This window comes from Dromiciops gliroides, chromosome 6 (genome assembly GCF_019393635.1).
Source record: "Dromiciops gliroides isolate mDroGli1 chromosome 6, mDroGli1.pri, whole genome shotgun sequence".
Taxonomy (NCBI): domain Eukaryota; kingdom Metazoa; phylum Chordata; class Mammalia; order Microbiotheria; family Microbiotheriidae; genus Dromiciops; species Dromiciops gliroides.
The window spans coordinates 255,434,102-255,459,929 of record NC_057866.1 but is presented as its reverse complement, the minus strand read 5'-3'; the positions used below and the strand labels follow the sequence as shown (position 1 = coordinate 255,459,929).

Sequence of the window (25,828 nt, the reverse complement as noted above, 5' to 3'; positions counted from 1 at the left end):
TTTGCATGAAATAACAAAGAGCAAAATGAGCAGAACCAAGAGAACATTGTATACAGTAACAGCAATATTGTTTTAAGCATGACTTTGAGCAAATAAGTTATTTTGTCTATCACAAATAACCCCAATGGCAGCTAGGTGGTGCAGTGGATAAAGCACCCACCCTGGATTCAGGAGCACCTGAGTTCAAATCCGGCCTTGAACACTTGACACTTACTAGCTGTGTGACCCTGGGCAAGCTACTTAACCCCCATTGCCCCACAAAAAACAAAACAAAAAATAAATACCCCCAAAGAACTATAAAGGACATATGAAGAAAGATGCTATCTGCATCCAGAGAAAGAACTGATAAACAGAAGTATATATAGAATTATTTTGGGGCAGCTAGGTGGCACAGTGGATAGAGCACCAGCCCTGGACTCAGGAAGACCTGAGTTCAAATCTGGCCTCAGACACTTAACACTTACTAGCTGTGTGACTCTGGGCAAGTCACTTAACCCCAATTGCCTCACCAAAAAAAAAAAAAAAAGAATTATTTTACATATGCACACATATGCCTATTTGTGTCTAATAGTAGCTACCTCTAGGGTGGGGAGGAGGAAGAAAAAAAAAGAAATTTACATGATAACTTTATTATATATTTAGAAGAAAAAGCAAGTTGTACATAATAGATTTGCAGTTTTATGTGTGGTCATCTTTTTTGTTATATGATGATATGGAAATGCTTGTTTTATTCCATAAATTAAAAAAAATAAAAGGGTCACATCAACCCTTCTTCCAGTTCCTCCCATATCCTTTTTTTTGGTGGAGAATGAGGGCATCCCATATCCTTTTGAAACAAATGTTTTTGTTTTTTTTAAAAAACCCTAACACACTTTGGTATATGCACTGTAGCACTGACATGATTATCTCCCTCTTGCAATAGATTCTTTATGATGCTGGTGAGAAGAGGTGGGGCACGGATGAAGACAAATTTGTGGAGATCTTGTGTTTAAGAAGCTTTCCTCAACTGAGACTAAGTATGAAAGTGGTTCATCTCAGACCATATTTAAGTGTTTTTACCCAAGTTGGTCTTGATTTTGACATTCAGAGTGCTGGTGAATGAAGATGAATAGACAGAGTCATGGTTGCTTGTATTTTTATTCATTACTTTTTTGGGGGGAAACAAGATAGGAAATTGGAGCCATAGCCCTAGGTAAGAGGGACCCCATTTGTCTGAAAGGTGGGTAGGTTATAGTTTAAGTGATGGTATAAAATTAATTGTAGGAGAGACTGGAGGAAGAGGGGAACTCTTTTCGTGTGGTCAGTTAGGATATAGATGAGGAAAGGGCTCAAATATAATAGGCAAAGGATTCCCCCAGAGCCATCCCATCCAGGGAGTCAGAAATTGTCAATGGATTTTAATGATGTTATAATATAGCTTTAACATATGCCAAAATTTAATCCTTTCTGGTAGGTACAAGATGGGGGTGGGGGGCATGACTAAATAGTAATTAATCTAAAAAAGGTCTCTCAGTTTTAACAGACTGAAAAGTTCAGCTGTGTAGGAGGTATTTCTACATCAAACTCTTTGTGTGCCTGTATTCTATGCTCTTTTAACCAGTTTACATGCAAGTGAGACTCAAATGATGCCCACTTCCTTCCTTCTTGTTTATATAGTTTTCAATTTTGCACATCCTGATTATGTGAGATAGTCATTTCCACTGCCTTGCTCTCTCTTTCTTCCCTAGAGTACCCCCTCTCTGTTCTTCTTTTCTGATCATCAGAACACAATGAAACCATTTTCAGGCCATTTAATGCTGTCTGATAACCCCTGATGATATTAGGATTCCAAGGGAACACAGCTATGATTTTTCCTTTTAGAATGTAAACACTTCATCCTTTTAGAATCCCTTTTGGTTGTTGAGTCAGATCTACCTTTTTCTGTTTCTCTTGACTACTGTGTTTGTATTGCAGTTTCTGTTCATCTTTGGTCTTCTTATCAGGAATGCTTAGAATATACAGAAGGAAGGAAGATACAAAAAAGAAAGAAGGAGGCAGGGAGGGATGGAAAAAAAGAAGGAAGGAAGGAAACAAGCATATACACTGTGATAAGTGATGTGGATACAAATACAAGCAAAAAGAAAAACTGTTCCTGCCCTCAGGGAGCTGATATTCTAACGTGCACACAAAAGTTTAAAAAAAAAAAGCTGGCAGTGAGGGGAGGGTACTTGCATGGGAGCATGGTTTTGAAGTCCAGAAAATCAAGAATAAGACTGAGATAGGAATGAAGGTAGGCCATCTTGGGCCCCTCCACAAAATACAGGCTCTAGAAATAATGGGGGGGGGCAGGCCCTGTGCAGAGACATTCCAGGGTTTTCAGGTTCTAGGAATGGTAGCTGTTCCAAGGACAGAAGTCTCAGGTGCTAAGGGAAGTTCCAGGTTGAGCCAGAAGTAAAATAGGGCATGGTTTTGAGGTCCAGAAAGTTAGGAACAGGGCCAGGAAGTGAATTCTACACACACACACACACACACACACACACATATGAATGTATATGTACATATACATATGTATGTATGTATAAGTTTATATACAGGGTGTACCAAAAGTCACAAAGGGTTCTGATGTTTTAAAAATTTTTTCAAAATTATTTTTAATTTTTCATTATTTATAAGATTTAATTTTTCACATATAATATAAATTTATTTCTTGTTTATACTGTATATGATGTTATGGCACTGTAAATTAAAAATGATAGAGGTGTTATTAGATATTCACAACTTTTGGTCCATCCTGTATATAAACACATGTGTGTGCATGTGTGTGTATATACACAAACATATATGTATACACATATATTCACCTTAAATTTGTTCTGTATATATTGTATATGAATTTGTTGCCTCCCCATTAGACCATAAACTCCTTTTGAGCAGGGACTGGTTCATTCATTCTTTTTGTATCCCAAGCACCTAGCACAGTGCTTGGCACATAATAAGTAGCTAATGTATATTTGATGGATTGATGGACTTCCTTGTTTATTGGCCAAACTTCTGGTGGAAAGCCTCACTTTACTTGGGTAGAGTGGTACATTGACAGCAGAGTTCTTTACAGGGACTCTACTTCAAGCTATTCTAGCTGATAGGGCTGACCAGAGCTTAGGTTTTTTTTTTTTTTTAACAGAGTCTTTAAGAACCCCTGGTCACTTCCAAGCCACTAAATGCTTCCAAGAAGGAATTTTGTGAAGACTTAACCTGATGAAATATGCTGTTCTATCAAATCCAGCCATAGAAGGAGGTTCCTATCTGGAGGTGTGCAAGGGCTCCATTGTTAGTCCTTGTTTCTACCAGTGATACCATGGTGGCAAACCTGCTCACTGTAGGTGTGGGTGCTGACAAATTAAGTTCTAGCTCAGGAATCTGGTTTACGCCTTCAAGAAGGAGACCACAAAGGGGTTATCAGTCAGGTCAGAGCAAAGAAACTCCTTTCTTTGGATACTCACTGGGAAATCATGCTGGCAGTAAGCAGTAATGCATCAATCAGACTTTAATAAGGCACAGGGGGTAGAGAGGTGGATCGCATGGGGATGGCTCAGGCAATGGGCCAGGGAAGAGGGAGGTAGATAGTGGGGAGAAAAAGTTGAGGGAGGGAGAGGGGCACATAAGGTTATGTAATTGCAGATGAGTTTGGAGCATTTGGGCAGTATGAGCCCTTAGGACTCCTTGAGGGTTTGGGGGTCCCAATCTTATAGAGTAGGGGAGGGTGGCCCAACTGTTGTCTGTACCATTTTTAGGTTGGTTTATTAGCATATCATTTCAGTTATCAATACTACCTGAGGGATTCCATGTTAGCATAACGTTCTTCTGGTTCTACTGCTCATATCTAGTGCATTTTGTGGGGAAGTTCAAATGTACCTCAGACACTCACTAGCTGTGTGACCTGGGCAAGTCACTTCACCCTGTTGGCCTCAGTTCCCTCATTTGTAAAATGAGCTAAAGAAGGAAATGGCAAACCGCTCCAGCATCTTTGCCAAGAAAACCCCAAATGGGGTCACGACTGAACCACCACAATAAAACAGGTGCTTATCTGCAGTTTGTAGGTAAAGGGTCATTTATTAGGGCCTCCTAGCCGGCTCCTCTTAATTTAGTACATAGTGTCTGGATGTGGCCTTAATTAATTTAGGAATGGCTTCTATATTCCCCCTTACATTCAGTTCCCATTTCCTATTTATTGTTACCTTACACTGGCTACCAACATAATTATTATTTTTTTTAATATTTTTTTTATTTTTTTGTGAGGCAATTGGGGTTAAGCGACTTGCCCAGGGTCACACAGCCAGTAAGTGTTAAGTGTCTGAGGCCGGATTTGAACTCAGGGCATCCTGACTCCAGGGCCGGTGCTCTATCGACTGCACCATCTAGCTGCCCCCCAACATAATTATTACACTAAGTGGTGGAGTGGCTGTGGGGACCATAGCGAGATATAGTTTCAACATACATATATGTGGGAAGATACGTATTTTCTCAAACCTGCTTATCACAATGCCTGGAACATAGTAGGTGCATAATAAATGCTCAGTCCCTTCTCCAACTCTCCTTTGCTTGTACATAAATGATTAAGGGGAAGACATTTACAGATGAGGAAACTGAGGCGAACAGGGTTAAATGACACAGCTAGTAAGTGTCTGAGGCCAGATTTTAACTCAGGAAGATGAGTTTTCCTGACTCTAGGCCTGGCACTCAATCTACTACAGTGCCACCTAGCAGGCTTATAGTAGGTACTACATAAATGCTTTTTCCCTTCCTCTTCCACTGTGTACATAATATTTAAGTTACTGTGCTGCAGTTTGAAACAATACAAAGTCAAATGTATTCATTGTACTTTTCTTTAACCTTTCCAGCTAATCTTAGTAAATAGCCTTAGGAAAGCATTTGCCTTGAAAAAAATGTAGTTAGAATTTTGCCTCCTGATCTTTTCCACAAAGAAAATGTTAAATGACTGTAGATGCTGATGGCTTAGAAAAGCAGTTGTGGCAATTGGCTGCTTATGAGCTTTGCCTGATGCTGATGAGGCTCAATAACGGTAATGACTTCTAGTTTTCCAGCAAACCTGGGATGATTTGTTATTGTACTCCTGCCTTTGTGTATTATTTTTATTCATTTTTAAATTTATTTTTTAGCATTTGAAGAATACAGAAACATCAGCCAAAAGGACATTGAGGACAGCATTAAAGGAGAGTTGTCAGGTCATTTTGAAGATTTACTGTTGGCTATAGGTAAGCACCTGCTTGGCATTTACTTAGATCTTTGTACTTATTTTAAAATTATCTTCATAGGTTGTTTAATTTGTCTTATCTCTCCCTTAAGAACAGAGGTTCTTAACCTTATTTGTGTCATGGACCCCTTTGGCAATCTGGGGAAGCCTATTAACTTCTTCCCTGAAAAATGTTTTTAAATGCATGAAATAAAATATACAGGATTGCAAAGGAAACCAATTATATTGAAATGCAGTTATCAAGATGCTTTTTAAAGTAAATGCCACAGGGGACAGCTAGGTGGCTCAGTGGATAAAGCATTGGCCCTGGATTCAGGAGGACCTGAGTTCAAATCTGGCCTCAGACACTTGACACTAGCTGTGTGACCCTGGGCAAGTTTCTTAACTTTCATTGCCCTGCAAAAAAAAAAAAAAAGTAAATGCACAAATACAGATTTAAGTTATTATTGTTGTTGCAATAATCAACCTCATGGGTGTTTTGCTATGAGATCTCCCTTTAAAGTACTATATAGTACTTTAGTTTACTATAAAGTACTATAGTTTACTATTTAAAAAAATGAGCCAAGGGAGCAGCTAGGTGGCCTAGTGGATAAAGTACCGGCCCTGGAGTCAGGAGTACCTGAGTTCAAATGCGGCCTCAGACACTTAACACTTACTAGCTGTGTGACCCTGGGCAAGTCACTTAACCCTAATTGCCTCACTTAAAAAAAAAACAAAAGAAAACAAACAAACAAAATGATCCGGATGCTATCAGAAAAACCTGGAAAGACTTACATGAGCCGATGCAAAGTGAAATATACTGTCTACAAAATAACAGCAATATTATGAGATGATCTGCTGCAAATAACTTAGTTATTTTCAGCAGTGCAATGATTCAAGACAACTCTGAAGGACTTAAGAAAAATGCAATCCATCTACAGAGAAAGAACTGATGGTATCTGAATACAGATGGAAGTATATTTTGTTGTTGTTAGTTCCTTTTTCTAAAGTTTTTTTTTTTGTCTGCTAGGTTTTGCATGACTGCATATGTATAACTTAAATTGATTTGCTTGAGTTCTTAAGGGGGGATAGGGAGGAAGGAAGAGAATTTGGAACACAAAGTTTTAAAAATCGATGTTACAATTTGTTTTTACATGTAAGGTGGGAAAATTCTAAATAAATAAATATTAAAAACAATAACATGAGCGGTATGGACAAGATAAAAAAAATAAACTCACAGAACTTAGTTTAAGAACCTTTGTTTTAGATTGTAAAGTTCTTAAGAGCTGGGACTATTTCTTCTATCTTTCCCCTCTGTGCCTCTGTAGGTAGGCAGGTAAGAAGGATGGAAAGAAGGAAGGGAAGAAGGAAAGAATGGAGGAAGGGAAGGAGGGAGGAAGTGAGGAAGGAAAGGAGGGAGGGAGGGATGGAAGAGAGAAGGAGGAATTAAGGAACAAAGGGAGAGAGGGGAGGAGAAGAGGAGGATATAATTTATTAAGTGTTTACTTTCTGTCAGTCACTATGCTAGGCCAGTCTTTTTTTGTTGTTGTTGTTTTGGTTTTGGTGGGGCAGTGAGGGTTAAGTGACTTGCCCAGGGTCACACAGCTAGTAAGTGTCAAGTATCTGAGGCTGGATTTGAACTCAGGTCCTCCTGAATCCAGGGCCGGTGCTTTATCCACTGCACCACCTAGCTTCCCCCATAGGCAAGTCTCTTCATTTGTGGATAAATAAACAAGCCAAGAGGGGTGAAGTAATCTCTGCAAGGTAACATAAGTAACAGACAATAAAGCCTGGATTTGAACCAAGAATCCAGTCCGTCCATCAGGCCATTATTTGTGAATTTTTTTCCTTTGTATTTTCTTGATTCTTAGCACATTTTGACTATTTGTTTCTCAGCCTATTGTTGCTAAGCAGTAAGATTAAAGGAACTAGAGTGAAAAGTCAATGAATTCTGGCATAACAAACATCCTTAGAAATGTTTTAATTTTTAAGGAAAAGATGAGGCGAGAAGAACCAAAAATTCAAATGTGGATGTGGGATGGGCGAGATAACTATTAAATGTCATAGAATAGCAGGACTTACTAGGTCCCTCAAATTTATCTTGAGCAAAACTTGCAAGTGTTTGATAAAATATTAAGGCCATTAAATTTGTGATGCCTTGGGACTTTGGACTTTGAGCTGAAAAGGAACATTGAATCATCATCTAATCCAATCCCCTCACATGACAGATAAAGAAATTGGGGCCCTGAGTGATTAAGGAACTTATTCATAATCACACATTGCCTTGGATCAAGGAAAGACAGTTTGTACACTAATCCTAGGTCTGTCATATTTGTCATTTTTTTGGGTAAAAGAAACAGACTTTAGAATTGCTGATTTGAAATTCAAGTAGCTTCACCCCATCAGGGTTTGGGGTTTTTTGGGGGTTTTTTTGGAATTGAGAAAGTCACTTTTGAGATTGTCTAACCATGTGATCTGCATGTCCCAACTTATAGAGAGACTCCAATGACTAACTGTCATGTATGTAAGATCTCCCTGTTCTGCAAGATAAGCTACTCTAAGGGGAGAATATAGCAATCTAACCACAAAAGAAACACACACACACACACACACACACACACACACACACACACACACACACACATCTTAAAGAGCAAGAATAAGACTGGTGGCACATAAAAGTTTTGTCATGATTAAAGAGGTTTGAGAGACATAGTTTTGTGTAATTTAGTCATTTTATTAATAAGGCTAACGTTATTAATAAAAGGAGAGTCATTTGGCCATCTCTCTTAGAGCAAAGACAATTATCATGATGGGCTTACAGTTTATATACCCTTCCAAGAGTAGGTGTTCAATGAGGGGCTGAGAATAACAACTTGTCGAAAGTATCTATATACTCAGACCAAGCACAGCCTTGGGCTTTGTAGACAAAAATATCTGTCTTCACCCAAACTTGAGTAGAACACAGTGGGCTTCCCCATCTTACCACTTGTAAGGTTGGGTGGGGTCTGACCAAGATTGAGGAGAGTTCATTCAATCTCATTATCAGTAATGTCCTTCCAGAGACTGAACTTTTTAAAATCAGGAATTTGGATTCTCCTCAAGATATTGGTTATTAATAATCATTCTCTCAGCTTGAGGGTTATCTGGATATTTCATTTTAAGGCAGAACTGTTTCTATTGTAGACACTGGCTTAAGCTCTCTTTGGTTAAGATTCATGGGATACTGGGCCTGTAAGTACTATATCTGAAAGGGATAAGAAAGACACATGTATTTTCTTTCTTTTTTTCTTTCTTTTTTTTTTTTTTTTTTTGGTGAGGCAATTGGGGTTAAGTGACTTGCCCAGGGTCACACAGCTAGTAAGTATAAAGTGTCTGAGGCCAAATTTGAATTCAGGTCCTCCTGACTCCAGGGCCGGTGCTCTATCCACTGCGTCACCTAGCTGCCCCAACACATGTATTTTCAAACCTTAGTAAGGGTGGTTAAGTTTCAGGAGACCTGGATTTGAATCCTGCTTCATTTCTTCCTATATGGGTGACTTTGGATAAGTTCCTTCATCTCTCAGAGTGTCAGTTTCCTTATCTGCCATGTGAGGAGGTTAGACTAGATCAGGGCTTCTTAAACTTTTTCCACTCATAACTCCTTTTCACCTGAGAAATATTGACACAACCCAGGGTATATAGGTGTATAAAACAGGTACACATAACCTTTTACTGTTGCCAATTTTTTTGCAACACCCATATTGACCTACACAATCCCATAAATCAGTTTAAAAAGCTTTGGACTAGATGACCTAAGTCATCACCAATTTTAATGGCCTTCATTTTTTAGCAAACACTTGCAAGCTTTACTCAAGATAAATTTGAGGGATCCATTAAGTCATACTATGCCGTGACATTTCATAGTTACCTCATCCTTCCTCTATCTACATTGGAATTCTTAGTTCTTTTCTCCCCATCTTTTCCTTACATCTCTAGCAAAAAATCAAAAGAATTCTAACTTTTCTCCCAGAATATTTACTTTCTTCATGTAATTATGGGAGAATTATGCTTCCTGATCTCGAACTGCTCCTCCGAATTCATTAACTACATAATCTATTCACTGCTCTGCCGATCAGATTTTTAATATTTCAAGAGTAAAAATGTCTTGTAATAAATAATGGATTTATTTCTAGCAGAATTTGGTGGCACTTATGATTTCATTGTTATTCAGGGGGAATTCATTTCTTCATGTTTTCACCCATTTATTTCTCATATGTTGTCTCTACTTGCATATAAGATGAAGAGCTGGAGACTATGGTATTTTTCAGATGACTTGTTCTAGATCTAGTCTAATTACTGTATCCTCTTTACAAATACAAATCGTATCATTTAAAATAATATGTTGGCAGTGGAAAGTTTCCTTTTTAAATTCAACATTCATATCTTGCCTAATGAGATATTTGGGTGAATACCTTTGTAGCTTTTTGTCCCAATAAGATTGCTTTAATGGAAAACCCTGACAAATTTTGGAGTGTAATCAAGATAAACCCAAGTGACTGATACCTTGAATAATAAGGAACATTGAGTCATCTAGTCTATCCCTTTCATAAGTGACCCAGGGAGTTGGTGTGACTTCGGTGAATGGTCTCATGATTCATGCGGCCGATTAGTGTCCTGAGGATTCATGTAAATGGGTCCGCGTAGAGTTCTGGAGTGACTTTTTAAAGCATAGTCCTTTCCTAGTTGTATACAGGTTGGCTCCTAAAAGTCTTGGGAAAGCATTACCATAGATCAAATTTGTTTACAAACTGAACCATATTTTGCTTTTTTAAAACAGTTCGTTGTGTGAAGAACACGCCTGCCTTTTTAGCTGAAAGACTGCATAAGGCTTTGAAGGTTGGTCTCCAATTTAATCCTGAAAAGGAGAGAGGAAAGGAGGAAGAGATAAGAACAACACAAATGTGGGGTTCAATTCTTGAGATTTTTACATTTATTTCGTATTTGAATTAAGTTACCTTCTCCATAGTTAATTTGCATAGTATCTGTTACTAGATAGAAGAGGTGTGTGTGGGGGGCAGAAGTCATTATACCTAATCTCAAAGTATATGTGTGTGCATATGTATGTAAGTATATATATGTGTCTATATATAAAAATATATATAGTATATGCATCAATATATACACATATGTGTGTGTTAGTATCAATTGATATAAAAGGAAAAAATGAAGTCCCAAGTAATGGTACACTTCAAATATAGTAAGAATGAAAGACTTATTTCCCTTTAATCTACCTCTTTCTGTCTTGATCCATTATGCCCTGCTGCTTCTTGCTCAGCGAAATGTAATAATAAAAGTAAGCTCCACCAGAAACATCATAGAATTCTAAGTGGGAAGGAGTCTCAAAGGTTCATCTAGTTAGACCCACTCAGTTTATAGGGGAGGAAATTGAGTCCTAGTGAGTTGAAATGGCTTGGTAAGATGGTCACACTGGTCATTGTACTGATTATAATACGACTTCAATAAACATTTATTAAGAGCCTACTATGTGTCAAGCACTGTTCTAAGCACCAGGAAGAAAAAAAAAGGAAAAGAAAGACAGTCCCTGGCCCCAAAGAATTTATAATCTAATGGGGCACAATACACAAAAGGAAGCTAAAAAAGTGAGGTAGGGAGAAATACGAAGATTATGGAGTCAAATCCAAGGAGTGCAGCTGGTTGGATATGAAGAGATGACTGGTCTTGTGAGCCCTTTTTATATGGAGGTTCTGAGGAGTACCTCAGAGGAAGCATTTGAACCCAAGTTGTTTCACTGCCGAGTTAGTGCTTATTCTATGGAAGGTAGGTATCCTGGTGATTCAATATCTTATAGCAAATTTGTTATTTCTTCTCCATATAGATGAGTATAGATGTTGGTTTTCTGTCTAGCGATATTCACATTATTAATATCTTTATTTACTGACAGGGTGCTGGCACTGATGAATTGACTCTGAGTAGAATAATAGTTTCCAGATCAGAAATTGACCTTTTGGATATTCGAGCAGAGTATAAGAAGCATTATGGAGGCTCCCTCTATTCAGCCATTAAGGTGAGACTTTGACATCATTTAAAAATACATAGATTAATTTTTTCAACATCTTCAATTCCAAATCTGCCTTTTCCTTAGAAAGTCATTCCTAATAACAAAGAATAAAAAAGACTAAGAGAGATGGGGGAAAGGCAGTTCAACTGATCATCTAGTTTGACAGTGCAGTATTCCTTACTCCTACAAAGGAAGTAGGGAGGTGCGTTTTATTTTGTTAATCATTAAAATTACTAAGTCTTTATTCTGGGTCTTGTGGTGGTTGTTGTTCCCATTTATGTCATAGTCATTGTGCAGATCATTTTCCCAGTTATTCACTAAGACTTTTTATTTTTTTATAAAGAAATTCTCCTTACCTCTTTTTCACTGCTCTGAACCCTGCAAAAAGGAATTTCCTTATCTATATTAGTGTGTGAACTTGTGATCATCCAGCTTTTTTTTCAACTATCTTGAACTTTTTTGTTGTTGTTTTGTTTTTGTTTTTGTTTTTGCTTTTTTGTTGTTGTTGTTGTTGTTGTTGTTGTTGAGGCAATTGGGGTTAAGTGACTTGCCCAGGGTCACACAACTAGTAAGCGTCAAGTGTCTGAATCCGGATTTGAACTCAGGTCCTCCTGAATCCAGTGCTGGGGCTTTATCCCCTGCACCACCTAGCTGCCCCATCATAGTAAAGTTCCAGTTTCAGAAGTGGAACTCCAACTAAGGGAAAACAGGTGAGAACAGGCTGAAACATAGGCTTCTATCTAAAGGCTGGTTGGTTGTTGTCTTTCATTCTCAAAGAGGACCAAAATGACATAAACTACATTAGAGTAAAGTTATAGTATGTCTGACATGGGCTGATCAGACCAATATGAGCTCGAAATGCACTACCACAGATCGGGCACAAATAATCCCTGTGAACATTCGGGCTAGATTCTCTAAGTCTGCACATCTTGCATTTCTTTTGAGATCTTCCATTCTGCTTTGCTCATAGAGCACAGCACCTTTTCTGATGAGGGCACACCATGCTGGGTGGTCCTGTGCCAGTGTCTCCCATGTCATGCAATCTATTCCAAAGGGGTTTTTTTGGTCATTGTGTGTGTGTGTGTGTGTTTTGCTGTTTTTGTTGTTGTTGTTGTTTTTGCAGGGCAATGAGGGTTAAATGACTTGCCCAGGGTCACACAACTAGTAAGTGTAAAGTGCCTAAGGCCAGATTTGAACTCAGGTCCTCCTGAATCCAGGGCCGGTACTTTATCCACTGTGCCACCTAGCTGCCCCTAATTCCAAAGTTCTTAAGAGAAACCTTGAGTGTTCTTATATCACTTTTTCTGACCACCATGGGAGTGTTTGCCTTCTGTGAGTTCTCCATAAAATAGTCTTTTATTTTATTAATTATACTGTATGTACAATTAGATGATAATATATGCAGAGAACTTTGCAAACCTTAAAGTACTAAATATTAGGATTGTTGATGTTGCTATTATTGTTGTTATTGTTATAGTTATTATTATTGCTATCCTCTTTGTTATCATCATTATGCTTAGAATAATAATCCTGCAAGCCCTGCAGTATGCTTAGGAAACACTCAATCAATAAACATTCATTAAGCACCTACTATGTGCCAGGCATTGTGCTAAGCAAAGAAATATTAAATTAGATTTGCTCTCATGTACTTACTAATTCAGTTCAAGTCAGTTAAATTCAACAAATAAATATTAAGCTCATGTTATGCTCAAGTGGGCCCCAAGGTAGCACAATGGAGAGAATGCCAGGCCTAGAGTCAAGAAGACTCATCTTGGGGCAGCTGAGGTGGCGCAGTGGATAAAGCACTGGCCCTGAATTCAGGAGGAGCTGAGTTCAAATGCAATATCAGACACTTGACACTCACTAGCTGTGTGACCCTGGGCAAGTCACTTAATCCTGTTTGCCTCAATTTCCTGATCTGTCAAGTGATCTGGAGAAGGAAATGGCAAACCACTGCAGTATCTTTTCCAAGAAAACACTAAATTGGGTAATGAAGAGTTGAACATGACTAAAAAACAACTGAACAACATGTGTAAATTCCTACTATATGAAAGCTATGTCAACGTATAAGACAAAAGTGAACCAGTCCTCAGCTAGCTTAAATTCTACTTGGAGGATACAACATACACATAGATGCAAAGATATTTTAGAAGGGAGAAAGTACCAATGGATGAAGGTATATGAGGACCAGGATGCTAACCAGAAGGCTTCAGTGGCAAAATACCACATGAAATGAACCTTGAAAGAAGCTAGGGCTTCTGGGAAAGGGAGGTGAAGATGGAGTGATTCTAGACGTGGGAGAATAGCTTGTGCAAATGTATGCATTTGAACCCAGGTCCTCTGACTCCAAACCCAGCTTTCTTTTCACTTTGCTTCAATGCCTTCTTTATATATGATTACATGTTGTTTCCTTAGATGGAATGCAAGTAACTTGAAGGGAAACTTTTTTGATTTTTGTCTTTATATTGCCAGAATCTTCAACAGTACCCAAAACATAGTAGGTGCTTAATAAATGCTAATCAAAGGATTGGTTGATTCTAAATATTGCTCATGCCTAGAATGCTTTCTTTCAACAAGGAATTCGGGTTTTTTTTTTTTTTTTCAGTATTGGGTGTTTTTTTTGTTGTTTGTTGTTATTGTTGGTTTTTTGGCAGGGCCATGGGGGTTAAGTGACTTGCCCAAGGTCACACTGCTAGTAAGTGTCAAGTGTCTGAAGCTGGATTTGAACTCAGGTACTCCTGAATCCAGGACCGGTGCTTTATCCACCACACCACCTAGCTGCTCCCCAGTAGTGGGTGTTTTTCTAAGAATAAACAATGGCTTAAGGCATCAAGGAAGAACAAAAATATGTAATGTTTTATTATTTCCTTAGAACCCTGATTCTAAAGGACCAGTGTTGGCTTTTTTAGTGAAATCGCTTAGGAGGCACTGAAAAAATTGCTTAGCTGCTTCTAATTCAAGAGAAACTTTACCGTGTAGAAAGGAAATAAGAATAAAAGACCAGTGAGCACCAACCTTAAATGGTTAATGAATCTGCCCAAAGGAAATCTATGTGCTACCCCTGGGAGTCATTCTAATTCAATTACATGTTAATGATTTTTATGACATCTCTTGTCCTTGCCCCATTTCTAGTGACTTTTCCCACCTTGCTCCTTTCCATTGGAAGTATTGCATTTATACAACTTGTCAGATAATGAGATTTTCACCCATTGGTTTAACCTCCAATAAAATAAAAATCACAGGGGATTTCTAAGTAAGACAAACAAAGATGAGACTTTTTTCCTAGATAAAACCTTGCATTCTAACAAATCTAGTGTCCTTTTGGAACCAGAATGATTTGGGATGATTTTAGAGAAAAGAGACTGGGGAATCTACTTATAGAATGTGTTTTTTAAAATTAGCTACTATTGCTAGAGATATCAGTTTTGGTGGTGAGTATATATTATTATTTAATATGATATACCAGTAAAGGATTGACCACTTGTCTTCCTAACTTCTCATGGTTTCTGGCCACGTGGTAGAAAAAGCAGGGAGAGATCTTCAGCATGGCAGTTAGCACAAGCAGGAAAAAAGCCCCAAAAGATCCATCCTGTCTCCCAGAGAAACAGTACGTGGTTTCAAGGAGACCTATGAGAGCTCAGAAGACCTAGAAGACCCAGAAGACCTCTAAAACCCAAAAGGGCTCTAATGGTGTGTTCAAAGGGTTTTTATCCTCTTTTGATAGAGGCAAATCATTATGCATTGATCAAAGCTAGTTTGTTAGCATCATTCGATTCCATTGGTTGACATGATTTGAAGGTGGTCTACATTAAAGTGAACTCTACAGATGACACCAGGGAAAAGAATGCAATAGACCCTCACTGAAGTTGCTCAATGCAAAGTTCATTATCTAGGTGTGGTTTAAAATTAAAAAAAAATTTATTTTAATTATTTTTCCAATTACATGAAAAGATTTTTTTTGAGTTCCAGATTTTTCTCCCACCTTCCCTTCCCTCCCTCCTCCCAAGGACAGCAAGCAATTTGACATAAGTTATATATTACAATCATATTAAACATATGAGAAGAATCAGAACAAAAGGGAAAAATGCAAGAAAGAATAAACAAGAACAATAACAACAAAAGTAACAACAAAAGTGAAAATAGTATGTTTCAATCTGCATTTAGACTCCATGGTTCTTTTTCTGAATGTGGAGAACATTTTCTGCCATAAGTCTTTTGGCATTGTCTTGGATCATTGCATTGCTAAGAAGAGTTAAGTCTATCCCAGTTTATCATCACACAATGTTGTTGATATTGTGTACAGTGTTCTCTTGATTCTGCTCATTTCACTCAGCATCAATTCATGTAAGTCTTTTCAGGTTTTTCTGAAATACATCTGCTTATCATTTCTTACAGCATAATAGTATTCCATTGCATTCATATGTCACACCTTGTTTAGCTATTCTCCAACTGGTGGGCATTCCCTCAGTTTTTAATTCTTTGCTACCACAGAAAGAGCAGATATAACTATTTTTGTACATGTGGGTTCTTTTCGCTTTTTTATGATCTCTTTGGGATATAGACCTAGCATTGGTATTGCTGGGTCAAAGGGTCTGCACAGTTTTTTGTTTTGTTTTGTTTTGTTTTGTTTTGTTTTGTGGGGCAATAAGGATTAAGTGACTTGCCCAAGGTCACACAGCTAGTAAGTATCAAGTGTCTGGGGTCAGATTTGAACTCGCGTCCTCCTGAATCCAGGGCTGGTGCTTTATCTACTGTGCTACCTAGCTGCCCCATTGGTGTTTAAAAAAAAAAGTCTCAGGGCAGCTAGGTGGCGCAGTGGATAAAGCACTGGCCCTGGAGTCAGGAGTACCTGAGTTCAAATCTGGCCTCTGACACTTAACACTTACTAGCTGTGTGACTCTGGGCAAGTCACTTAACCCCAATTGCCTCACTAAAAAAAAAAAAAAAAGACTCCCTTATACCACAGAGAGTCATACCTCTTCCCAAAGATCTAGTGTTTTGCTTTTGTTTTTGTTTTTGTAAAAATACTCTTTTATTAATATTCTCTCCATTTCACTCCCTACCTCCACTTTGTCCTTGCAGTCAGATACTTCTGGGGACTATGAAATTGCCCTTCTGAAGCTCTGCGGGGGAGATGACTGAGGAAAGATAATCTCCAAATGCCTCTCATCTTCCTGTGATGTCTCCATCATCTGCAGTTAACTGCTTCCTTGGAGCCAGGAAATGCATAAGCCAGTGGAAACAGCAGCTTGTTTTCTTAATTACAATTTTCATTGTTTCATAACAAATAAAACCTTACTTTCAGTGCATGTCATATATCATGGAGCTGTTTCTAAAAAATGAGCTTTAAAAAAAGTCAGATCAAATCATTCCAAAACGGGCATCTGCCTGGGAAGTAGGAATTCAATACTGCATTTGGAAAAGCATTATCTGTAAAATGGGGCAATAAAAGTTATCGTTCTCACTAAATATCATTTGTCTGAGTTCAGTTCTTTTCAAACCTGTTGGGCTATTCCTGCTAGAAACAATTTTTTTTTTTTTTTTTTAGTGAGGCAATTGGGGTTAAATGACTTGCCTAGGGTCACCCAGCTAGTAAGTGTTAAGTGTCTGAGGCCGGATTTGAACTCAGGTACTCCTGACTCCAGGGCCAGTGCTCTATCCACTGCGCCACCTAGCTGCCCTAGAAACCCTTTTTTAAAGAGCATTGTGTTATAAAATGATTACTGGGGGGAAAGAGTCTAATGAGCATGAAAAAAATGAAAGGTGATCTGGTTCAACCCGATTCCTCTAAAGTGCTGGTGGCTATATTGGAATGGTAGAAAAACATGTTAATTTGACCTTTGGTAAGTATCGTCTAAATTATGCAATTAATTGTTCCCGTCCAGAACTGTGCTCATTCATTGTAGCTCGTTTAGATTCAATAGTGTTTTCCCCAGGATAAGAGCTTAGAACTCTTTTTCATCTCTCTCCCCAGTGATTTGGCAAAAATAATTTATTTGGAAAAATCCCATGTAGGGATTTGTAGTTCAGAGGCACAAGTGTTCCCTTTCGGCCCAGATGGAGATTTGGACGATTTTGATGGTTGATCTGGGAGGTGGATTTGAGTCATGTCCAGGAGTTTTCAAAAAGGGACCCGGTCTGTGGGAAGAAAAACAAAGCAGGAACTGAAACTACTGCTTGAGCCCAGCAGCCGCAATAGTGGAATCCTCAGCATTGCCACCACTCCCCTCCCTATCCTGCAGCACTGGGACCTATGAGAAGTGGCGTTTGAGAAGGGTGGGAGAGATCAGAGAGACAGAGATGGAAAGAAAGGAGACAGCAAGGCAGGGGGTGGAGGGAGGGAGAGATGGAGACAGAGAGACAGAGACAGGAGAGAGAAACAGAGACAAGAGAGACAGAAAGAGAAAGAGGAGAGATGGAGGCAGGGGGTGGAGGAGAGAGACAGAGACAGGAGAGAGAAACAGACAGAAAGAAGAGAGAGACAGAGAAAGAGGAGAGAGACATGGGGTGTCGGGGTGAGAGATGGAGAGAGAGAGAGAGAGAGAGAGAGAGAGAGAGAGAGAGAGAGAGAGAGAGAGAGAGAGAGAGAGAGAGAGAACAAAGATCTTGAACTAAAGCTGCCAGTTGCAACCTCCCTTTCAAAGATTGAAGAAAAGTCCTAATAATAGGCACTGCTGTATACTCTATTCTGTTTCTTTTATCTAAGATGTCTCCTTTATCCTGATTTTGTCTTATATAGAAATCCGTGGTCAGTCATAAAGGCTTACATTACATGTCTCTATACTTTTTTTTTTCTCCTGAGAAAAAAGGGAATAGAGGAAGTCATGAGTTAGCTAGAAATAAACAAAATTTAAATTAGGTCAGGGAATGAAATCTTTGGGTGAATGTTAGGAATTTTCCTAAGAGTGTGAACTGTTATGATCACAATTAAATTCTATAAAATGACAGAAAATGGGGCCAAGTGAACCTGAAGACCACCATGTTGTACCTAAATGTTGTAAACTAAATGTTGTATTGTGGTTTCCCTATTACATCTCTAATATCTTACATGAGAGACGAAGGAGGCAGGTAATCTGGCTTCCAACTTTATCTTTCCACTGAAAATGTTGTCTCCAAAATTACTAATGATATCATTTCCAAATCCAATGACCTTTTCTTTTTCATTTCCTTTTTTTTTTTTTTTTGGTTTGTAATGTTTATTTAAACTTTTTCCCCCCACATTAATTTTTTTAGTTTGAGTTTCAAATTTCCTCCCTCCCTTACCCAATGACTTTTTTCTCAATCCTCATTGTCCTTGATCTCTCTGTCCTGTTGACATTGTTGATCACCCTCTCCTCCTTAATATTCTCTTCTCTCTAGGTGTTTGTGACACCCCGCTCTCTTGGTTCTCCTTCTACCTATCTGACCACTCCTCTGTCTCCCTTGCAGGATCCTCCTCCAGATCATGCCTTGAAATTGTAGATTTCCCTCAGGATTTGGTCCAGAGCCCTTTTTTCTTCTCCTATAATAACTTCACTTTGTGATTTTATCAGCCCCCAAGGATTTAATTACCATCTCTGTGTTTATGATTCTCACATCTACCTATCCTCTCCCAACCTCAGATCTCCAGTCTCACTCCTTTCAGATATCTCAACCTGGATGTCCAGTAGACATCTTAGGCACAATATATCCAAAATCTGGCTCCCTAAATCCTCTTTACCTTCTACCTTCTGTAACGATTGGAATGACGCCCCCTGCTGGAGACAATGTAGAAAAGCTCTGCCATGACCTCTGCCAGAGGGCCTCTGAGGGCAGGGCCATGTGGCTTTCTTTGGCATCAGGAAGTGACATTGGCTTGTGGGAGGAGGAAGGGGGAGGCTGGCACACTGGCTCCCTCTCTTTCCTGAGGACTCTGGTGGAGAGGGGAGCTACAAATGCTCTCTCCCTTTAATAGAAAGATGAATCTAGGCCTTTCTCTCTCTCTTTACCAAATTCTTATTCTCCTTAATAAATGCTTAAAAGTCTAACTTTTGCTAAAGCTTATAATTTATTGGCGACCACTCATTAGATATTTTAGACAGTATAGCTAGAATTTTAGCCCTTACACTTCCCTATTACTGTAGAGGACAACACCAACCTTCCAGTCCCATAGGTACACAGCCTGGGAGTCATGCTAGATTCCTCACTATTTCTTTTATTTATTTTTAGTGAGGCAGTTGGTGTTAAGTGACTTGCCCAGGGTCACACAGCTAGTATGTGTCAAGTGTCTGAGGTCGGATTTGAACTCAGGTCCGCCTGACTCCAGGGCCAGTGCTCTATCCACTGTGCCACCTAGCTGCCCTCCTCACTATTTATTAATCCCCCTTACTCCCTACCCCATATTCAATCTGTTGCTAAAGCTGGTGGGTTTCACTGTTGCAACATCTCTCTTTTTTTTTTCAAATCTCTCTTTTAAAAAATATTTTTAACATTTTCTTTTCAGTTTTCTTTTTAATTTATAGAATAAAGCATTCATTTAAAAAAATTTTTTTTGGTTTCAAATTTTCTCCCTCCCTTCAGCCCCTTGTCCACCCACTAAGAAGGATAATTATATGATGACCATTATATGTGTGAATGCAAAACAGCTTTTTATTTTAGCCATTTTGCGACATCTCTTGAACACACCCCATTCTTTCCTCAGACTTTGCCAACACCCTAGGGCAGGCCCTCTTCACCTCCTGCTGGGATTATTGCAATAGTCTGAAGGTGTGTTGGCCTTAAATCTCTCCACACTCCAATCCATCTTCTGACCAGCCAGGAAAGTGATTTTCCTAAAGCACAGGTCTTAACTATGTCACCCCCTTACTCAATAAAAATTCAAAGACTTCCTATATTGCCTCTAGGATCAAATGTAAAAACCTGTGTTTGGCACTCAATGCCCTTCATAACCCTAACCCCTTCTAGCTTATTATATCTAGTTCCCTGCCACAAACTCTTCAATTCAGTGACACTGGTCTCCTGGCTGTTCTGTGAACAAGACACTTCATGTCTCAACTCTAGGAATTCTCTCTGGCTGTCTTCCATGTATGGAATTTTCTTCCTTCTTCACTCTGACTTCTGACCTTCCCAGCTTGCTTCAAGTCCCAACTAAAATCCTGACTTTTTCCTGGAAGCCTTCCCCAGCCTCAATTAATTCTAGTGTCTCCCTCTGTTAATAATATCCTATTCATTCTTTATATAGCTCACTTCATATGTTTGTTTGCATGTTGTCTAACCCATTAGGGCAGGGACTGCCTTTTGCCTCCTTTTGTATCCCCAGTGTTTAGCACATTGTCTGGTACACAGTAGGTACATAATAAATGCTTATTGATTTTTGAGATAGGAAAGGACAGAGACCAAAGGAAAGATCATGCCTTGAACTGACTTCATGGGAGGAGATAGGCATGATCTGTAAAGTCAATGCTGCTCCTTTCCAGAAAGAGGGAGAGAATAGGAAGGAGATAGTACCAATTAGTCAATTTTTCTGTCCTCTATGACACCTGATGGTTCCACATATCTGAACAGGAAAAAGCTTCACTTTGGTGGATTTGTGAACTATATGGGTACTCTGACAATCAGTGTGGATCACATTCTACCCTTGCCTTTGTTATCTTGGGTGACTTTGTGTAGATCCTTCCCAGAAATCTTCTGTGGAGAATCTAGAGGCTCCCTCTAGGTCTCTTCTGCTGAAGTGAAATCTATGGAGCATCACAGTAATATTTGAGGTTTAGCTCTTAGTGTCATATGGCAAGAGCAGGAAATAATGCTTCTCCTTCCCTCCATATCGTCTCAATGTTGTTACTTTTGTTGCTGACTCTTCATGACCCTATTTGGGGGTTTTCTTGGCAAAGATATTGGAGTGATTTGCCATTTCTTTCTCCAGATCATTTTATTGATTTGGAAACTGAGGCAAACAGGGTTAAGTTACTTGCCTAGGGTGATTCAGGTAGTAAGTATCTGAGGCCAAATTTGAACTCAAATCTTCCTGACTCCTGACCTGGTGCTCTATCCACTGTGCCACCTAGCTATAAATTATTACTCAGGTTTAAATAAATGTAGCAATTAAAAATAAAATAGAGGAGGCAGAAGCTGTTCTGAAAAAAAGACCTGAAGGTTTTAGTGTGAAGGTTCCATAGGAGTCAGTGGTATGAAGAGGCAATCACAATCTTGAACTGCTTCCAAGAAAAGCAAGGACAATTGTCATTGGCTTGAGTGAGACCACATATAGCACTATTGTTGTCAGTCTGCATACCCATGGTTTAGAAAAGAGCATGTAAGTCAGTGGTCGTCCTGAGAAGATAAACTGGGATAGTGAAATGTTTTGAATTCATGTTATGGATAGATAGGTTGAAGGAAGTTAGAACATTTAAGGGGGGTGTTGGTGGGGCATCATATTCGTCATCAGATGCTTGAAAGGCTGTGGGAAGGGGGAATTAGTGATCGTTCTGCTTGACAATGGGCAGGAATTGCAAAGACAAAAATTTAGGCCTGATGTCAGGAAAAACATCTTTATAATAAGAGCTATCCAGAAGAAGAGAGGGTAGACTTACCCTCTTGGTTGACTTTTCATTAAATATCTGACCGTTTTGGGGGGGGGTGTTGGTGTGGAGATTCATTTTTAGGTACTGGGTTGAATTAGATGGGTCGGGTCCTTCCAACTCAGGAATTCTGTGATTAAATACCAAAAGGCAAAAGAGATATGCCTATAACCAAGAACAACTTAACCTGCAAAGCTGAACATAATCTTTCATGACCAAAAAAATGAACATTAAACAGAGAACTTTGAAACATTTCTGATGAAAAGATTAGCACTGGGAAGAAACTTAGAAATACAAACACAAGATTCCAGAGAAGCCTAGAAAGAGAAATTTATTTGAACAATTAGAAGGGGTTATGTGATGATCTAACATTCTATTAGCAGTGAAGAAAGCTGTCTTTTCAAAATCTTGATGTCTTCAAAGGATATTGAGGGAGTTAATTAAGAACTTGAATGAGATTGGTTCTATTCTGAGGGTTTGAAGAGGGGAAAGAGAAGGGAGGGTAAAAGAAGAAATACTCTTGTCTAGACTGAAGAAGAGGGTGCAATTTGCTATCTCTCAATGTGAGAAAAAAGGCAACAAATATTAGGAAAGGGGTGGGTGGAGCAGCCATCGAATGAACCTCCTCACACATCTGAAATGGACAAAGGAAAGATGATTTGCATGGACCCCATACACATAGTTTGGGGTACACATACATCAGACTCCATAGGGAAACTAATGGGGATTGAGAATTGTTAGGAGAGAAAGGATTATACTGAAGGAAGCAAAACAAACCTCCTGATCCTGAAATTGGGAGTTAAATGGGGGTGAAGAAGAAAAAACAGCAAAATCTAGTATCTAAGAGCATGCCTTAAGCATTTGGGGAATGGCTACATGAATTCTTGCATACAAACGCAATGGAATATTATTGCACCATAAGAAATGATGAAAGAAACTATTTCAGCATATTCTGGGTATTGTGAAGTGATGTAGAATGAAGCGAGCAAAACCAGGAGAACAATACATGCAGATATTGCAACTTTGTACAGGAAAACAACTCTGAAAGCTGCTGATCAATGTCATTGATCATTGACTAAGCCTGGCTCTCAAGTACTTATGCTGAAGTGTGTTACCAACTTCTTCACAGAAAACTGATAGGAGAAAGGGACAGAGAGATAGAGAGAAGGTGAGAGAGAGAGAGAAACAGAAACACGCAGAGAGACACACAGAGAGATGTGGACATAGAGAGAAGGAAGAAGAAGAAGGAAGAAGAGAAGAGAGATGGATGGAGATAGATAATATAGAGAGATGATGGTTGACAAGATAGAGAAGCTAGAGAGATGGAGATAGGGTATATATAGATATAGATAGTTTAGATAGAGATGGGTAGTTATGGCAATATTGATAAAGATATTTGGTTGCTTTGCTTACTATGCCTATTTTTTGGGGGCAGGGCAATGGGGGTTAAGTGACTTGCCCAGGGTCACACAGCTAGTAAGTGTCAAGTGTCTGAGGCCAGATTTGAACTCAGGTCCTCCTGATTCCACAGCCGGTGCTTTATCCACTGCACCACCTAGCTGCCCTGATACCCATTTTTTAAAGGTTTCTTTTCCCTCCCTTTTCTTGACTTATAATCAAGGAACTTGGGAGGGGTTGGCAACCCCTCAAAAAGGAGTCATAGAAGGAAGTTTAGAAGACAGCCTAACCAAGTAGGGCAGTTTTGAAAATGATCTCATCCCATCCTTCTGTGGGCGCTGCTGCTCCAAGGTTGTCTTATAGCATTATTTGAAGCAATTTGAAGGCATTTGGGGGAGAGCTTCAAGAAGCCACTGCCTGTCTTCTGCCATCTTGGCTCCCAAGCAGGGCGGTTTTGAATGTAATATGTGGAATTATTTTTTAAGCAAATGATATGATTTTTTTCTAATTTTTAAATCTTTAAAGAGAATTCTCCTTTTTTCTGTTGTGTACATGAAAATGCTCACTTTTTGCTGATTAAATTCATAATTTTAAAAAATTAAGACTAGCCAATAGCCTTTAGTGTGCTGTTTTGTCTGAGAATGCTTCTGACTTCCACTAGGGGGCAGGTCTAGTTAAGGGTAGATTGTCGTAGATCATACTGGTAAATCCTCCTTGCTCCAGAAATGTTCAAAGGAGAACTTTAGGAAAGTCTTCCTTATTGGATACTTGTAGAATGATTAGCAAAGATCAATTTCCAAAGCATTTTCTTGTTACAGTGAATGCCCTTTCAGTCGATAATCCAGAGACCATTTATTTCTGTTTTTTCTCAACATCATTTGCATATGGGGGGAAAACCCCACTTAATTCTAGGAGTGTGCTTAACTTAAAAATGCAAGGCAATCTATCTTAGGGAGTGGAGTAACCACTTAATTTAGCCTTTTAAAATAGCAACTGGAAAGAAAATTGATTAATTAAAACTGTAATGTGCCTGAATACGTGTGGTTTATCAAAAAAGGAAGGCATAACTGATTTGGAGTGTGAGTTCAGGGTTAAATGCCACAACATTTGTCCTAAAGGTTAAAGCTTTCCAGAAAATGAAACTCAAGACATTTAGATAAGAGAAATGAGCACTCCCTAAACTCACTGCTAGGGGAGAAGTGGGGGAAATTTTAAAGAATCCACAGCAATCTTTGTTCTTTTTTTCAATGTACCTTTTTCTCTGTCTCCCCTAACACTTTTAATATCACCCTTAATGTCACATCAATTATCTCCATCTCTGCACTTTTGCTTTTCCTATAGCAATGGCTAGAAACGCTTATGAAAAAGGAAAGTTCCTTTCTTTTTTCTCCCTGAAATCAGCAGAAAGTTATCTAATAGATCCTAAGAGAACAGGAGAGGGGGATATAGTAGAACTTGGAAGTTTATAGTCCTTCCTGCTCACATAATTATTAAAAACAAACCAGGGGCAGTTAGGTGGCACAGTGGATAAAGCGCTGGCCCTGGATTCAGGAGGACCCGAGTTCAAATCCAGCCTCAGACACTTGACACTTACTAGCTGTGTGACCCTGAGCAAGTTACTTAACCCTCATTGCCCTGAAAAAAAAAATGCAAACCATCTTGGTTTATAGTTGAAAAGGATGATAAAATAGACTTCTTGTTGATCCTTTACCAATGGCACTTTGTGTCGTTTTAATGAACTATGGAAAGTACCCAGTTTTTTTCCCCCAAACTTTTCAAATTCCAACCTTCAACAGAAACCTGACAAAGATATATCTTTCCAGCCCACTTCTGGCACCATCCCCACAAGTCTCAGGGACTAAACAGAATTGAAATGCATATTGGTTGTTCCTGTCTAACAGCCATTTTCCTGGTGCTGTAGATCTTCTTTTGCCACAAAGATCAGCTTGTGTCAGTGTGATCCATTGGTGTCAGCCCTGTTCTGAGAAAAAATTACTGGTTGCCATGGATTTTACAAAGCCAAAGAACTTTGTTTAATCCTGGAAGATGGTAGCAAAAGGGGAAAAAATGAATTAGTTAAAACTACAGTGTTCCTAGATCTATGTGGTTTACAGACCAAGGAAGAAATAATTGATTTTTAGACGCGAAAGGAAACAATTTTAGAGTGTGGGAGATAGGGGGACCTCCTAAGGGGATTTTCAGAGAATAGGGGATTCACTGAAATGACTCTGGATGAAACTTTACATAATCATCAGTCCTTCATTCCTTTCCAAGCCCCACTCCTGATTTTCTGAACTACTTTATATATCCTTTTCCAGTAGCCACCTCAACCCAGGAAGCATCTTCACCAGCATGATCCAGCAGCCTTCTTACCTAGAAGAATTCTTGTGCCCTTATGACTCCTTCCTTTGATTAGTCAGTTCCTCCTAGAACATACTTTGTTTGTTTGTTTTTGTGAAGCAATGAGGGTTAAGTGACTAGCCCAGGGCCACACAGCCAGTAAGTGTCAAGTGTCTGAGGTCGGATTTGAACTCGGGTCCTCTTGAATCCAGGGCCGGTGCTTTATCCACTGCACCAACTAGCTGCCCCCTAGAACCTACTTTT

The 25,828-nt window shown here is 39.0% G+C and overlaps 1 protein-coding gene across 2 annotated transcripts in view; it reads left to right on the top strand.

The window, feature by feature from the left end:
- Window positions 1-16,760, top strand: part of ANXA3 (annexin A3) — a 57,959-nt gene extending 41,199 nt beyond the window's left edge. For both annotated transcript variants that reach the window (XM_043971303.1, XM_043971304.1), the window contains exons 9-13: window positions 923-1,016; window positions 5,157-5,252; window positions 10,050-10,108; window positions 11,175-11,297; window positions 16,374-16,760. In XM_043971303.1, the coding sequence (XP_043827238.1) occupies window positions 923-1,016; window positions 5,157-5,252; window positions 10,050-10,108; window positions 11,175-11,297; window positions 16,374-16,433 (432 nt within the window). In that variant the 3' untranslated portion in view covers window positions 16,434-16,760. The remainder of the gene's footprint in view (window positions 1-922; window positions 1,017-5,156; window positions 5,253-10,049; window positions 10,109-11,174; window positions 11,298-16,373) is intronic.
- The last annotated feature ends 9,068 nt before the right edge of the window (window positions 16,761-25,828 follow it).